The sequence below is a fragment of the Schistocerca cancellata genome, chromosome 3, assembly GCF_023864275.1.
Source record: "Schistocerca cancellata isolate TAMUIC-IGC-003103 chromosome 3, iqSchCanc2.1, whole genome shotgun sequence".
In the NCBI taxonomy this organism is placed as follows: domain Eukaryota; kingdom Metazoa; phylum Arthropoda; class Insecta; order Orthoptera; family Acrididae; genus Schistocerca; species Schistocerca cancellata.
The window spans coordinates 437,410,148-437,425,629 of record NC_064628.1 but is presented as its reverse complement, the minus strand read 5'-3'; the positions used below and the strand labels follow the sequence as shown (position 1 = coordinate 437,425,629).

The 15,482-nt window shown below is 41.6% G+C and overlaps 1 protein-coding gene across 1 annotated transcript in view; it reads right to left on the bottom strand.

The window, feature by feature from the left end:
- Positions 1-13,590, bottom strand: part of LOC126175190 (uncharacterized) — a 382,493-nt gene extending 368,903 nt beyond the window's left edge. The window contains exon 1 of the mRNA XM_049921783.1: positions 13,409-13,590. Within this exon, the coding sequence (XP_049777740.1) occupies positions 13,409-13,502 (94 nt within the window). The 5' untranslated portion in view covers positions 13,503-13,590. The remainder of the gene's footprint in view (positions 1-13,408) is intronic.
- Between the last annotated feature and the right edge of the window lie 1,892 nt (positions 13,591-15,482).

Sequence of the window (15,482 nt, the reverse complement as noted above, 5' to 3'; positions counted from 1 at the left end):
ACCAGCAAAAGTACAAATCAATATCCTTAACATCGGTTTGCTGTATAACCCTTGAGCATATTCTCGGTTAGAACATAATAATTTCCTTGAAAGTGGAAAGCTGATGTCCACGAATCAGCACGGTTTTAGAAAGTATCCCTCGCGCGAAACCCAGCTTGCCCTTTTCTCTCGTGATATCCTGCGAACTATGAATAAAGGACAACGGGCGGATTCCATATTCCCAGACCTCCGAAAGGCATTTAACATGATGCCACACTGCCAATTGTTAAAGAAGGCACAAGCATATGGAATAGGTTCCCAGATATGTGAGTGACTCGAAGGCTTCTTAAGGAATAGAAGACTGTGTGTTGTCCTCGAAGGCGAGTGTTCGTGAGAGACAATGGTATCGTCAGGACTGCACCAGGGAAGTGTGATTGGACCGCTCTTATTTTCTAAATAGATAAATGATCTGATGTACAGGGCAAGAAGCAGTCTGCGGTTATTTGCTGATGGTGCTGAGTTGTAGGAGGAGGTGTCGGCGTAGAGTGAGTGTAGGAAGATACTAGCTGACTTAGACAAAATTTCTAGTTGGTGCGATGATTCTCAGTTAGCTCTAAATGTGTAAAAATGTGAGTTAGTGCAAATGAGTTGTTAAAACGAATCCATAACGTTCGAATACAGTATTAGCAATGTGCTTCTTGACAAAGTCACGTCGATTATTATCTAAGCGTAACGGTAAAAAATCAATATAAAATGGAATGATCACGTGAAGGAGTGTTGTAGGGAAGGAGATTGATCGACGAGATTTTTAGGAAGTGTGGATCATCTGTAAGGGAGACAGCATATAGGACACTAGTGCGATCCGATGTTGAGTATTGTTCGAGTGTTTGGGATCCGCACCAGATCGAATTATAGGAAGACTTCGGAGCAATTCAGAGGCGGGTTGTTAGATTTGTTGCCGGTAGGTTCGAGCAACATCCAAGTATTACGTATTACGGTGATGCTTCGGGAACTCAAATGGGAGTCACTGGTTTGAATGTGACGTTCTCTTCCACGAGAAGGTTGAGAAAATTTAGAGAACCGGCGTTTGGGGATGACTGCAGAACGATCCTACTGCCGCAACTACATTTTGCATAAAGACCACGAAGATAAGACTGGAGAGATTAGGGCTCGTACGGATGCATATAGGTAGTCGTCTTTCCCTCGCGCTACTTGTGAGTGGAACAGGAAAGGAAATGATCCCTCGATTCGGCTATTCTTTGTGACAAATGTGCTAACATTTTAATACGTAGAACTACCTGATGTCCTGGCTGGCCAGACTAGACAGGAAAGAGGATACTGTAAACGTAAGTTACACAAACAGGTGCGAAAGGTTGGCTACAATTCGTACAAATAATAGACTGCAATTATAAGAGTCAAAGGACAAGAATGGGAAGCAGTAATTGACAATGGAGTAAACAATTGTTGTAGCCTACCCACTATATTATTCAATGCGTACATGATGAAAGGAAATCATGGAAAAATTTGAAAAAGGAATTAATGTTGGAGGACAGTAGATAAAAATCATGAGGAAAAGTACATGGTTTTTTTTTTATTTTTGCTTACTGGCCACCGGTTTCGGTACAAAGTACCATCCGCAGTCATCACACTTGCTTCCCAAGTAGGTGTGTCAAATATATAAAGCTGTAAGCATTGCCGATGATGTCAGAGACGGCAAAGGACTTGGCAGATCACTTGAAATGAATTGATAGTGTCTCTAAAAGAGTTTGATGGATATCAACAAAAGTAAAACAGGAGTGATAGAACGTAGTCGACTTAAATAATGCAACAATGTGGGTATTAGATTAAGAATTCAGACCTGAAGTACCAAATGAGTATTGTTACGTAGGCCTCTAAATGCCTGACGATGGTCGAATCAGGGAGGTTATAAAATACAGGTTCCCAATAACAATAACAGAATTTCTGAAAAAAAGTCAATATTGAATACAAATTTACATATTAGAGAGTTTTTTCTGAAAGTATTTGCCCGGAGTGTAGCCTCATACGGAAGTGGAATGGATGATAAACAGTTCAGAAAACAAGAGCCGCAGAATGCTGAAAATTCGACGGGCACATCGGATAATTAATCGGTAGGTACTGAATCTAGCTGTTGAAAAAAAATTTAAAGGTACGGCTTGACTAAAAGAAGGGTTCTGTTCGTAGGTTATATCCTGGAAAAATCATAATTGGAGATCAAGGATCATTTGATAGGACACATCCTGATAGATGAACAAATCGCCAGTTTGGTAGTAGAGGAAGCGTGGAGGGAGGTCGGTAGGTGTAAAATTTTACTCGTACAAGGAGATCAAGGCTTAAAACAATAATCAGGTTGGGCGGCACGTAGATTTCAGTATTTATGCAGAGATGAAGAGACTTGCACAGAACAGAGCAGCCTCGAGAACTAAGTCAAACCAGTCTTCCAACTGAAGACCACGTCAACAATGAAGCCACGTGTAATGAATAATCGTGCTGTATCAGTATTAAAGACACATGTTCGGAGACGCTATAGGTTATTGATGATCGTCAGCTGGCGACATCACATGCGTCTCAGGTACATATCATGTCTGGAGAAAAACCTAAGTGAGTTCCTGTTACACACATGATCAAAACCATTGCCATTATGCTACCAACATTCGGAATTTGGCACCTTTCTCCCGAAATAGTTTCAATGTATCATTTCCAGTGAACGTTAAATTTAGTCACTTCTAAATTAGCTCCTGGCATTAGTAAATTTGGAACGAGTAGCTGTAGCTGGGGAGAATATACTTTATCCTGGAATGGTCGTCAGTGCAGAATTACGTAAACGAAATGGAACCAATAAACTGCGTCTCTGTGTCAAAAAAATTAAGATTTCGATTTTTACCCAGTGTCCTGAGAAGCTAAAATTGACGCAGTTTCTCAATGAGATGCAACTTTAGCGGCCCCTCCTAGCTTGACCCATAGTTTAAACGTGCAATTCTGTCGTTGCCTACTCCCCTTCTTTCGTACTCCTCAGACTGTACCAGCACTCCATGCTGGAATGGCATTCCTGCAAGAAACAGTACGGAGGAGAATACCCTACTCATGCTCTCGATATTTTTCACATTTGCCTTAGGAGATGCACGCACGCACTACGTGATGACGCATCCGTCGGCTAGTAAATTATATGAATATTGAGAATGACGTAACAGTCTAAAGCAGATTATAAAAAAGCCAAAATGTGTGACCTCTGACTTATAACGTCTGTAAAATCGAAATTGTTTAAGCCGTGTGTCCACTATTACGAAACTTTATGACAGATAAAAACTATTACCCAAAGTGAGAATCGAACCAGGACGTTTTTCGTTTGCGGTTTCGGGTCCCAGAGCAACACGTAGCTTCAGTCTCTAGGGAAATTTCTTTACTATGATCTTTTTTTTTTTGTTAGCGACTCGGAGTAATAGGAAAAAAAGTTATGACAGTAGCTTTGTTTCTCTGTTGGAGTGACTAACATCGGAAATTAAATAAATTTCGAGAAATAAAATCATCATTTTCCACGGACATCAGTTCGTTGTGCAATTTGTGTAATAATTGTTAAAACGGAATACTAGCACGTACGAAGGCACGTAGGTAAAGCTTCTCAGAAAATAGTATCCGTAAACAGTGCAGCAAAGCCCCCGTGGCTCGACCGAATGAATCGCTTACTCGTTGAATGGAGGCAGGACAAGGAAAGAATAAGAAATAGATGTATTTCCGCAGTACTCACTCAGATAAACACTGCTGTTGACGATAAGATTATTTATTCTTTCGTCGTCATGGTTTGTAATATTACCAGAAACAAAATTTTTTGGCTTGCTAGTCACTATCCACTAAAACATTGTCTCGACTATCAGCGTTGTCTGCGGACTCAAACGGTACATCTCTGTCCGTTCAAGTGTGCTAATCATCAAGCCAGGATACGGAAATTGTACGAATTGTTGCGTACGAGGTGGCTTTACCCTTTTTGTGTGTGTGTGTCTTAGCGCAGGAGTAGAGTGCAAAACAAAGAAGCTCTTATAGCAGAACCACCTCGAGGGACATGTCAACATTACTGTACTGTCTGCTGTAAATCTCGAGGCAAAATAGACCACAGTGAGGGAAACTGTAACAAGATTTGCGATTCATATTGTAAGGCAGAAGCAATACCAGGCGCAACGTAAAATCGTTCCTAGAAACCCAGCAAATATCATCAGGACGTATTGAGCACAAGAAGTACGTAAGCCGAACAAACATCCATTTGGCCGCATTTAGATAACAGTGCGTGACTGTCACAGGATAATACGTACGAACGGAAGACTTATTCTGTCCGACTAGCACTGCCTTGGCGAGACTCGAAATCATCACGAAGCGCTTTTCAGAAATACCTAGTCGACTGAGTTCATCAGCTGTTCAATGTTTCCTTAATCGCTGCATGTAGAATGCTACATTTACACGTGTACGTTAATGTACTTTTATTTTTCGCTGTAGTGCTCCCACTATTGATAATAAAATAAGGTAAATATAAGGAAAAGATTATCTCTGAAGCTATAAGAATGGTAATAGGTATTTCCCACACAAGAAAGCGAAATGTGAGAACGGAATTTCCTTCTCTATCAATGGGGTATACAATTTAACTTCGCCTTCTAAAGTTAGTCAGATATCTCCAACCGTAAATCACACTTCTCTTTTTGTAACAGAAAAGCAGTTCCCAATGCAAGTTATATTGCTATTTAACACCTGACACATTTAAGATAGTGTCCATTACATTATAACAGTTATGCCTAATCGGTATGAATCCCTATAACGCTAAAACGTCTCTCAACCATTAACTGAGATCTCATTACTACTGACTTTGCGGAAATGCTGTCTCTCTAAGTACACGACTGTGAAATCAGAGTCACATTTAAGACGATATTACGTTCTCAAAAGGCGTCGTGGTTTAAACACGAATCACACCTGGTGGCTGCAATTTTTTTGTGTTAAAAGCTAAACCCAATAATGTATGAAGTATAACAACCTGAACTTGAGTTCATTTGTGTAACCCTCAGCCGGAAAGAGAAGTATGCATTAAATGTGAAAGGAATGCTAAAAGCGAATACTTCTCCCGACTTTTACGCATAAGCTTTCTAACTCTATTCTGCAGATCTCTAATATTTCACGATGTACAAGAAGCAACATTTTAACGATAAATTTTAATGTGAAACGATGAAGACGTCAATCTTGGCGAAATCTGAGGAACTCTGTCGCACATTAGAATAGTTACAAAGTATTTCACAGAATAATTATAGCGGCCTGAACATCCTTGCAAGTAACTAAGTAACTGGTGTTAGGATGCTCTGTGTACGGAAGAGCGAACACCGTTTACATCTACATCTACATCTACATGATTACTCTGCTATTCACAATAAAGTGCCTGGCAGAGGATTCAATGATCCACCTTCAAGCTGTCTCTCTACCATTAAACTCTCTAACGGCGCGCGGAAAAAACCAGCACTTAAATTTTTCTGTGTGAGCCCCGATTTCTCTTATTTTATCGTGATGATCGTTACTCCCTATGTAGGTGGCTGCCAACAGAATGTTTTCGCAATCGGAGGAGAACACTGGTGATTGAAATTTCATAAGACGATCCCGTAGCAACGAAAAACTCCTTTCTTTTAATTATTGCCACTCCAAGTCACGAATCATGTCTTTGACACTATCTCCACTATTCCGCTATAATACAAAACGAGCTGCCTTCTTTGTACCTTTTCGATGTCATCCGTCAGTCACAACAGATGCGGATCCCACACCGCAGAGCAATAGTCCAGAATAGGGCGGACAGTTGTGGTGTAAGCAGTCTCTTTGGTAGACCTGTTGCACCTTCTAAGTGGTTCAAATGGTTCAAATGGCTCTGAGCATTATGGGATTTAACAGATGAGGTCATCAGACCGCTAGAACTTAGAACCACTTAAACCTAACTAACCTAAGGACATCACACACATCCATGCCCGAGGCAGGATTCGAACCTGCGACCGTAGCAGTCGCGCGGTTCCGGACTGAAGCGCCTAGAACCACTCGGCCATCGCGGCCGGCGCACCTTCTAAGTGTACTGCCAATTAATCGCAGTCTTTGGTTTGCTCTACCCACAACATTATCTATGTGATCGTTCCAATTTAGGTTATTTGCAATTGTAATCCCTAAGTATTTAGTTGAATTTACAGCCTTTCTGTAACTCATCGCGTAATCGAAATTCAGCGGATTTCTTTTAGTACTCATGTGAATAACTTCACACTTTTCCTTATTCAGGGTCAATTGCCACTTTTCGCACCATACAGATATCGTATCTAAATCATTTTGCAAGTCGTTTTGATCATCTGATGACTTTACAAGACGGTAAATGACAGTATCATCTGCAAACAACCCAAGACGGCTACTCACATTGACTCCTATGTCGTTAATATAGATCAGGAACAACAGAGGGCCTATAACAGTACCTTGGGGAACGACGGATATTACTTCTTTTTTACTCGATGAGTTTCCGTCTATTACTGCGTTTGGTGATTACGAGTGGCCTATTGTTTCTGACGTTCACAAATGAGAGGTTTTGTATTCCAATCAATTCAGGAATCAGTCTTACATGTCAGAAATGGCAATAATATTGTACGAAGACATGGAAAGTGTCCGAGCGGTTCTAGGCGCTTCAGTCTGGAACCGCGCGACCGCTACGATCGTAGGTTCGAATCCTGCCTCGGGTGTGGATGTGTGTGATGTTCTTAGGTTTAAGTAGTTCTAAGTTCTAGGGGACTGATGACCTCAGATGTTAAGTCCCATAGCGCTCAGAGCCATTTGAACCATTTTAATGACTACCCCTACACCGTGGTCCCGGATTCGAACACCGCCACCGCTTGAATTTTAAAAAACAATCATTAGCAATGGGGGCCGAAGACTTCCGGTATAAGAAGTCAGCCTCATCCTGCTAATGATCTTCTCCAAGAAGGCGGAGGAGCGGACAGAGGTTCAGGACACGCTCTTGCCCTTGGGGTCCGAAACTGCAATGATCTACGCCGTTAGGATCCAGAAGGCATTTCCACTGAAACCACTGCATTAAAGACACATAATGTGTATACACAGGACATGTGGCCTGTAGTTGAAAAAGCGTTATGTTGATCTCTCCATTGGCCAGAGATTCCGGAATAGCCCCCATTCGGATCTCAAGGAGGGGACTGCCAAGGCGGAGATGATCATGAGAAAAAAACTGAATAACCAATGAATGGATAACGTTCTATCAGTCGGGACATGAAATGTCAGAAGTTTAAACACGCTAGGTAAATTAGAAAATCTGAAAAGGGAAATGCTAAGGATCAATCTAGATATAGTGGGGATCAGTGAAGTGAAATGGATGGAAGACAGAGATTTCTGGTCAGGGTAATATCAACAACAGCAGAAAATGGTATGAAGGGTACGGATTCATTATAAATAAGAAGGTAGGGTAGAGAATGGATTACTGATACCAGTTCAGTGATACGGTCGTTCTCATAAGAACCGTCAGCAAACAAACATCCACAGTGCTAGTTCAGGTATACATGCCGTTGTCAAAACCCGAAGATGAGGAGATATGTGAGGATATTGAACGGTATATATATAAAACATTCTCGTTATTCTTGCCGCGTCAGTTCTAGATAAAATCTCGAGCCCCTGACGATGACGATGGAGGTAATCGTCGAAAGCTCGAGATTTTATCTAGAACTGACGCGGCAAGAATACCGAGAATGTTTTATACATAAGTGCCGCCGCGAAAAACTTCGTTCCCAAAACTTCGTTCCGATATTGAACGGGTAATACAGAATATAAAGGGAGATGAAAATATAATAGCCACGAGGATCTGAAATGCGGTTGTAAGGGAAGAAAGGGGGCAGATGACAGGAATACAGGAGAATATGGGCTTGGTACTAGGAATGAGAGACGAGAAAGAGTTCTTCAATAAATTTCAGGAGTAATATCGAACAGTAGGAGTAATATCGAATAGTAGGAGTATACTTGGAAAAGGTCGGAACATCTGGAAAAATTTCAATTAGATTACATTGTGGTCAGGAAGAGATCCCGAAATCAGATACTGGATTGCAAATCGAACCATGGAGCTGATATAGACACATACCACAATTTAGTAGTGATGAAGAGTAAGCTGAAGCTTAAGACACTAATTAGAAAGAATCAATGTGCAAAGAACTGGGATACGAAAGTAATAAGGAATGAAGAGATACTCCTGAAGTTCTCTGAGGCTGTAGATACTGAGGTCAAGAATAGATTAGCAGGAAGTTCGGCTGGAGAGAAATAGCCATCTCCAAAAGGCGCAGTCACGGAAGTTGGAAAGAAAACCTTAGGTACAAGGAAGACAACTGCCATGAAATCATAGGTAAGAAAAGAAATACTTCAGTTGATCGAAGAAAGAGGGAAGTACAAAAATTTTCAGGTAAATTCAAGCAAACAGAAAATACAGTCATGAAATCAATAGGAAGTACATAGAACCTAAGACGAAATAAATGCATGAAAATTGTGAAGAAATCAAAAAAGAAAAGATCGTCAGAAGGACTGATTCAGCATATTGAAAAATCTGAACAACCTTCCGTGAAATTAAAAGCAACGATGGTAACATTAAGATTGCAATGGGAATTCCACTGTTAAATGCAGAGGAGAGAGCGGATAGATGAAAAGAGTAAATTGAAGGTCTTTATGGAGGCGAAGACTTTATGACGAGATAAAAGAAGAAACAGGAGTAGAAATAGAAGGAATAGGGGCTCTAGTATTGGACTCAGAGTTTAGAAAACTTTGGAAGATTTGAGATCGAATAAGGCAGTACGGATCGATGATATTGCATCAGAATTTCTTAACGTACTGGGAGGAGATGACAACAAAGCGACTATTCACGTTGGTGTATAGACGGAATGAGTCGGTGATACACCGTCTGATTTTCGAAACAAAGATCACCCACATTATTCCGAAGACTGCAAGAGCAGACAAGTGCTAGAATTATCTCAGAGTCAGTTTAACATCTATGCATCCAAGTTGCTGACAAGAATAATATACAGAGCAAGGGGAAATAAAATTGAAGATGTGTTAGATGACGGTCAGTTTAGCTTTGGGAGCGATAAAGGCATCGGAAAAGTAGTTCTGGCATCGCGATTGCTAATGGAAGCAAGACTAAAGAAACATCAAGACACGTTCATAGGATCTGTCGACCTGGAAAAAGCGGTCGACAATGTCAAATGATGTAATACGTTCGAAATTCTGAAAAAAAGTAGGGATAAGCTATAGGAAAAGTCGGGTAGTATTCGATATGTGCAGCAACCAAGAGGAAATAATGAGAGTGAAAGACCAAGAACGAAGTAAGGAATGCAGCCTTTCGCCCATATTGTTGACAGAAATAAAAGAAAAATTCAAGAGTGGAATCAAAATTCAAGATGAACGATTATCAGTGATAAGATTCGCTGATGAAATTGTTAAACTCAGTGAAAGTGAGGAAGAATTACAGAATTTACTGAATGTAATGAACAGTCTAATGAGCACAGCATATGGATTGACAGTCAATCGAAGAAAGACGAAAGTAATGAGAAGTAGCAGAAATGGGAACAGCGAGAAACTTAACATCCGGATTGGTGGTCATGAAGTAGATGAAGTTAACGAATTCTGCTACCTAGACGGCAAAATAACCCATGATGATTGTAACAGGGAGGGCATAAAAGCCGGACTACCAATGGGAAAAAGAGCATTCCTGGCCAAGAGAAGTCTACTAGCATCAAACATAGGCCTTAATTTCAGGCAGAAATTTCTGATAATGTACCATTGCAGCACAGGATTGTATGGTAGTGAAACGTGGACTGTGGGAATACCGGGACAGAAGAGAATCGAAGCATTTGAAAATGCCTGTTTGCAGTCAGGTGGACTGATAGGGTAAGGAATGAGGTGGTCTCCGCAGAATCGGAGAAGAAAGGAATACATGGAAAACGATAACAAATAGAGAGGACAGGATGGTGGGACATCTGTTAAAACATCAGGAAATAACTTCCATGGTACTAGAGTTAGCTGCAGAGGGTAAAACTGTAGAGGAAGACAGACATTGGAGGCCGAGCGGTTCTAGGCACTTCAGTCCGGAACCGCGCTGCTTCTACGGTAGCAGGTTAGGATCCTGCCTCAGGCATGGATGTGTGTGATATCCTTAGGTTAGTTAGGTTTAAGTAGTTGTAAGTCCAGGGAACTGATGAGCTTAAATGTTAAGTCCCATAGTGATTAGAGCCATATGAACCATTTGAACAGATATTCGAATACATCCAGCAAATAATTGAGGAGAGGAATTCGTGGCGAGCCACATCAAACTAGTCAGAAGATTGCTCACTCAAACAAAAAAAAACAATGCTACGAAAGTTTTCAGTCTGAAAAATAAGATATATGTTTGAATAAAACGTTCTCGGTTTTCAAGCCGCGTCAATTCGAATAAAATCCTCTACATTTCGATAACCATCTCCGCAATCGTCGTCAGGAGTTCAGTCAGTGAACTCCTGACCACGATGGTGGAGATGGTCATCGAAACCTCGTGGATTTTATTCGAATTGACGCGGCTTGAAAACCGAGAACGTTTTATTCAGGAAAGAAATAATCACACTTTTAGTTACATGCACTTAAAACATATAGGCGAGTGCCACTTGTAGTATTCGATTCACTGCATATGCGTGATATAGGGTTTTACATAGGATTCAAACAGCCTTTGTTTCTAGCCATATTACAGTGCGCACGTCATGATGAAATTCACCTGAAATAAACGTTCGTATTTATATAAGAGCTTTCCTTACACAGAGGGCGTGAGATGCTTTGATGCCAAACTCCATCTGTGGAACAAGAGTCATACTAATGTTTCGCCGAAATCCCAGCAGAGAAGCAAGGAACCATAAATTAACTAAATTTGAAAAATACGATGCTGGAACTACAACGAGTCTCTGAACCGACGAACGGTATTGCAAAAACGTTACAAAATTGGGGAGACATCGTTCGCAGAAAGCTATGCTGAAATTTTTTTGTCTTTACTGCTATCCAAGAAAACTCATCTTTGTGATCAATCGATAGCATCAATGGGTTGGTGAAAGGGGAAAAAAAACATGCGAGGCGTTTGTCGTGGATTACACGAACAGTATTGCCGACGGCTAACTCTTGGCTCTGACTTTAAAATACCTAATAAATGTTGTCAAGTGTTACTCATAAGAACTCTAACGGAACTACGTGCTACCGCAGTGGTTCAGTGACACCGCAGATTAACTACACACATTATTAGCAGGCGGCAAGAAGCAGTCCATTTCATGGACAGTTTTTTGCCTGTGAAAGAAATTATGTCCAGAGCATTTATAACAAAAGCTGGTTAAAATAGTGATATACTAACAGACACTGATTTCGAAAGCAAAAAGAACTGAATCGCAAAATACGTAAACGCTAAAGAAATGATACAGCAACAGTGCAAAACTGATCTCAATATCTACCAGAAGTCAAAAAAAAAAAAAGAAAAGAAAAGAAACTCGTAATTTGCTATGGTATTGCTGCTATGCATGTTGTGAGACAGTTTGATCTCTTACGGGACATCTCCGTCCGGTAACTTCTGTATACCCTAGGATATCGCTGTAGGGAGAATAGCTGTAGCTATCTATATTATATTCATGTAGCAGTTGTTGTAGTTTCACGTTTCGTGGCTTCATTGGCCCTCGTTGATATTATCCTGCTGTAGACTGTTAAATTCAGAAGATTTTATTCCTTTTGGTATGGATGTAATGCGACTGATGATATAAAATATTTCATTTTTTACAGTATTGTATAAATATTCGTTTAACTGCAGTTCTGTGAACATTTAATAATAAACGAACACCATAATGGCTTGAAGGATAAGAGTAGTGTGGGTATAGCTGTTTTCAATAGCAAGTACCGTGAATGAATAGAACAAGTTTGTTTTCAAAAGTCTCCTTGCTGCCTTTGTTTGGTATTATGTCGTTGTGACCGTCTGGCCATGGTACTTGAAAATAGCCCAAGATCGTATTTGTGCACTAGTGTAACAATGAACTGAAATTCTGCAGTCTAAGGCTGTACAAAGTCATTAAGAAGTGTTGCAGTTTGATTACTTACAGATGTCTTGAGCACACTTTTTATTATTTCCAAAGTCGCCTTACGCTTTTCGAAATTCCGTCATTTCCAAATGCTATAAAACACAAGACAGAACTGGTATCATAAGTTATGAGACTAACTTACATTTCATCACGGATTAGAGACAGAGTATAATTACTCATTATACTATGCATCTTATCAATGATGAAATGTAACATATTTTCATACCTTTTGATACCAGTTTTTTGTTGCGTTTTATAGACTTTGAAAATGACGGAATGTCGAAACGTGTACGGCGATTTTGGGAATAATAAAAAGTGTGGTCAAGGTATCTGAAAATTACTAAAGTGCGTCCAAATAGTCCCTTCGTCTCATAGGATTTTCATGTAAATTACAACAGCTTCGCGTCGACTGTGGATCAGACTTCAAAGAAAATCGTTTGTTTCCTAGCAACACACATAGGATGTTTAGTATATACTTGCATTTCAGTGCAGGCAAGAAACCAAAGTAAATGCGATTACTTAGTAACGAGTTATAAAAATACACTGAAATTGTCTACGGACAACATCTGAAATTTTATGGGTGGAGTTATGGTTCACCCTGTATAGTAACTTGATACGGTTTTTTCTATATCTACATGTATATTCTGTAAAACTCTGTAAGGCTTGTAGTTGAGGGTGACATGTACCACATGTAACGGTTTCTTCCGCACCAGCCGCCTATGGAGTACGGGAATAATGACATCTTAAATGCTATGTGAGTGCTGTAATATTAATCTTAAACATTTTGTAAGGCGACTGCCGACAGCTGTTAAGTATTTCATGTAATGCATGATACGCATCTTTCAACATATCCTACATTACTACTACCGGTTTCAATTATAATTATGACAGTATAAAAGTTACAACTGAGCGTTCTCATTGACACACCACCTCTTAATTATGAAAATACCTGTTAGTTCTTTTGATGTTGGGCAGGTCAGGCAGGCTGTGCGAATAATATTGCCAACTGATATGACATGACATGATATGTAAATAATATCTGGACTTTCATACTGTTGATGGTTGTTAACCGAAATTGGTAGTTATAGTAAAGAACATTGTTGTGTGTCATGCATTTCATGAACTAGTATAATCATCTCCCTGTAATGGGTGGCGATTTTTGTTACTAAGTAGCATTAACTACGAGCTATAGTAATGCTAAGAGTACAGGTAACGTTAGTAAATAATGGAAGTAGAAATACGTGCGTGCGAAAATGTAGACGTCGGCCAAGTGGCAGGAAATGTGAGCGGGTACTCACCAGGGACGGGGTCATCGAGGTAGGGCCCGGCGGCTGCCAGGTGAGTGGTGAGGATGGCGGCGAGGGCCAGCATGAGCGCCAGGGAGGTCCGCATGGTGCCTGGAGTTGGAGCTGGAGTGTAGCTGGAGCTGGAGCTGAAGTGCTGAGGGGCGGGCTGCCGGCGGCCGAGTCGTGCGGCGGTGGCGCCGCGGCCCCTTTTGTAGCGTGCCGCCCCACGCCCCACGACTCATGCGCGCCGCGCCGCCGGACACGCCCCCCGCCGCCCACCGCCACCCACGCGCATCTCGCTGCTCCGCGGCCCTCTCGCGGCCGACAGTCGAGCCGCGGAGGGTTTTTTTTACGCCCGGCGGGATTCCGCGAAAGCCGCCCTCGCGAATCGGGGTCGCAAAGAGGCCGGGACAGACCAACCCTATACAGCACTCCAGTGCCCGCAGACCTCGGAAGCTCGTTTACTGGCACCACATGGTTCGCATATGCACCGCCGCAGATGCGATCCGCTCTTGCGAAATGACAGGAGTATTCCCTGAGTAAATGAGAAATTCCAAGGAAGAATTGCGAGTCTAATATCAGATAAAGAGACAGTACTGCATAAACTGGGTGATTCTTATTAAGGTTTAAAAACCTCTGAAGCGATGCAGATGACGGTGAAACAAGTAATTTAATGAATGAGATTTTCACTCTGCAGCGCAGTATGCGCTGATATGAAACTTCCTGGCAAATTAAAACTGTGTGCCGGACCGAGACTCGAACTAGGGACCTTTGCCTTTCGCGGGCAAGTGCTTCGTTCTGGAAACATCCCCCAAGCTGTGGCTAAGCCATGTCTCCGCAATATCCTTTCTTTCAGGAGTGCTAGTTCTGCAAGGTTCGCAGGAGAGCTTCTGTAGGGTTTGGAAGGTAGGAGACGAGGTACTGGCAGAAGCTGTGAGGACGGGCCCTGAGTCGTGCTTGGGTAGCTCAGTTGGTAGAGCACTTGCCCGCGAAAGGCAAAGGTCCCGAGTTCGAGTATCGGTCCGGCACACAGTTTTAATCTGCCAGGAATTTTCAAGTAATTTAATGTAACACACATGGGGCCGCGAATGTCGGGAAATATAGTTAACATTTGGGTTGCATTCAAAAAGTATTGTTATAATCAATCAACCTTAAATAGAATAAGATGCGAAATATTGCAGTCAGTTTCGACCTGAAAGATTGGTAATTAATTGAAGCCAAAAAGAAAGTGGGTGACAGGTGTTGAACATGTCACCATATGATTACCTCGTTGCCCGTGCAGCGATTGTGCGCTTGTCGATCCACCCCTCGCCAGTAAGGGGCAGTGCTACACATCGCTCTGTTGGGCTACTCTGTTTTCGAACACCTTTTGTAAATGTGATCTCTTGTAAATGTAGATGACACAAAATTATTATCCTATATCTACATCGCCGGGCGGGGTGGCCGAGCGGTTCTCGGCGCTACAGTCTGGAACCGCGCGACCGCTGCGGTCGCAGGTTCGAATCCTGCCTCGGGCATGTATGTGTGAGATGTCCTTAGGTTACTTAGGTTTAAGTAGTTCTAAGTTCTAGGGGACTGATGACCTCAGAAGTTAAGTCCCATAGTGCTCAGAGCCATATCTACATCTAAATGATTACTCTGCAATTCACAATGAAGTGCTCGTCAGTGGGTTTATGGAACTAGCTTCAAGCTGTTTTTCTACCATTCCACTCACGAACCATACGTGAGAAGGAACAAATTTTTATTTTGATGATCATTTCTCCCTTTCTAGATGGTCGCCAACAAAATATTCTCACACTTTGAAGACAAAGTTGAGCTTCCCTTCTTTGAGCTTTCTCTATGTCGTCTGTCAATGCTGTCTAATGTGGATCCCATACCACACCCAGCAATACTTAACAAGATGGCGGACAAGAGTAGTGTAACCAGTCTCTTTAATAGACCTGTTGCATTTTCTAAGTTTTGTGCCAACAAATCGCAGTCTTCGGTTTACTTTCCCCACAACGACCGCCTGTTAGCTAAATGGTAACGTGTTTGCCGACCATGCAGCGGGCGGCGTTCGATTCTCGCCGGCTTGGAGATTTTGTCC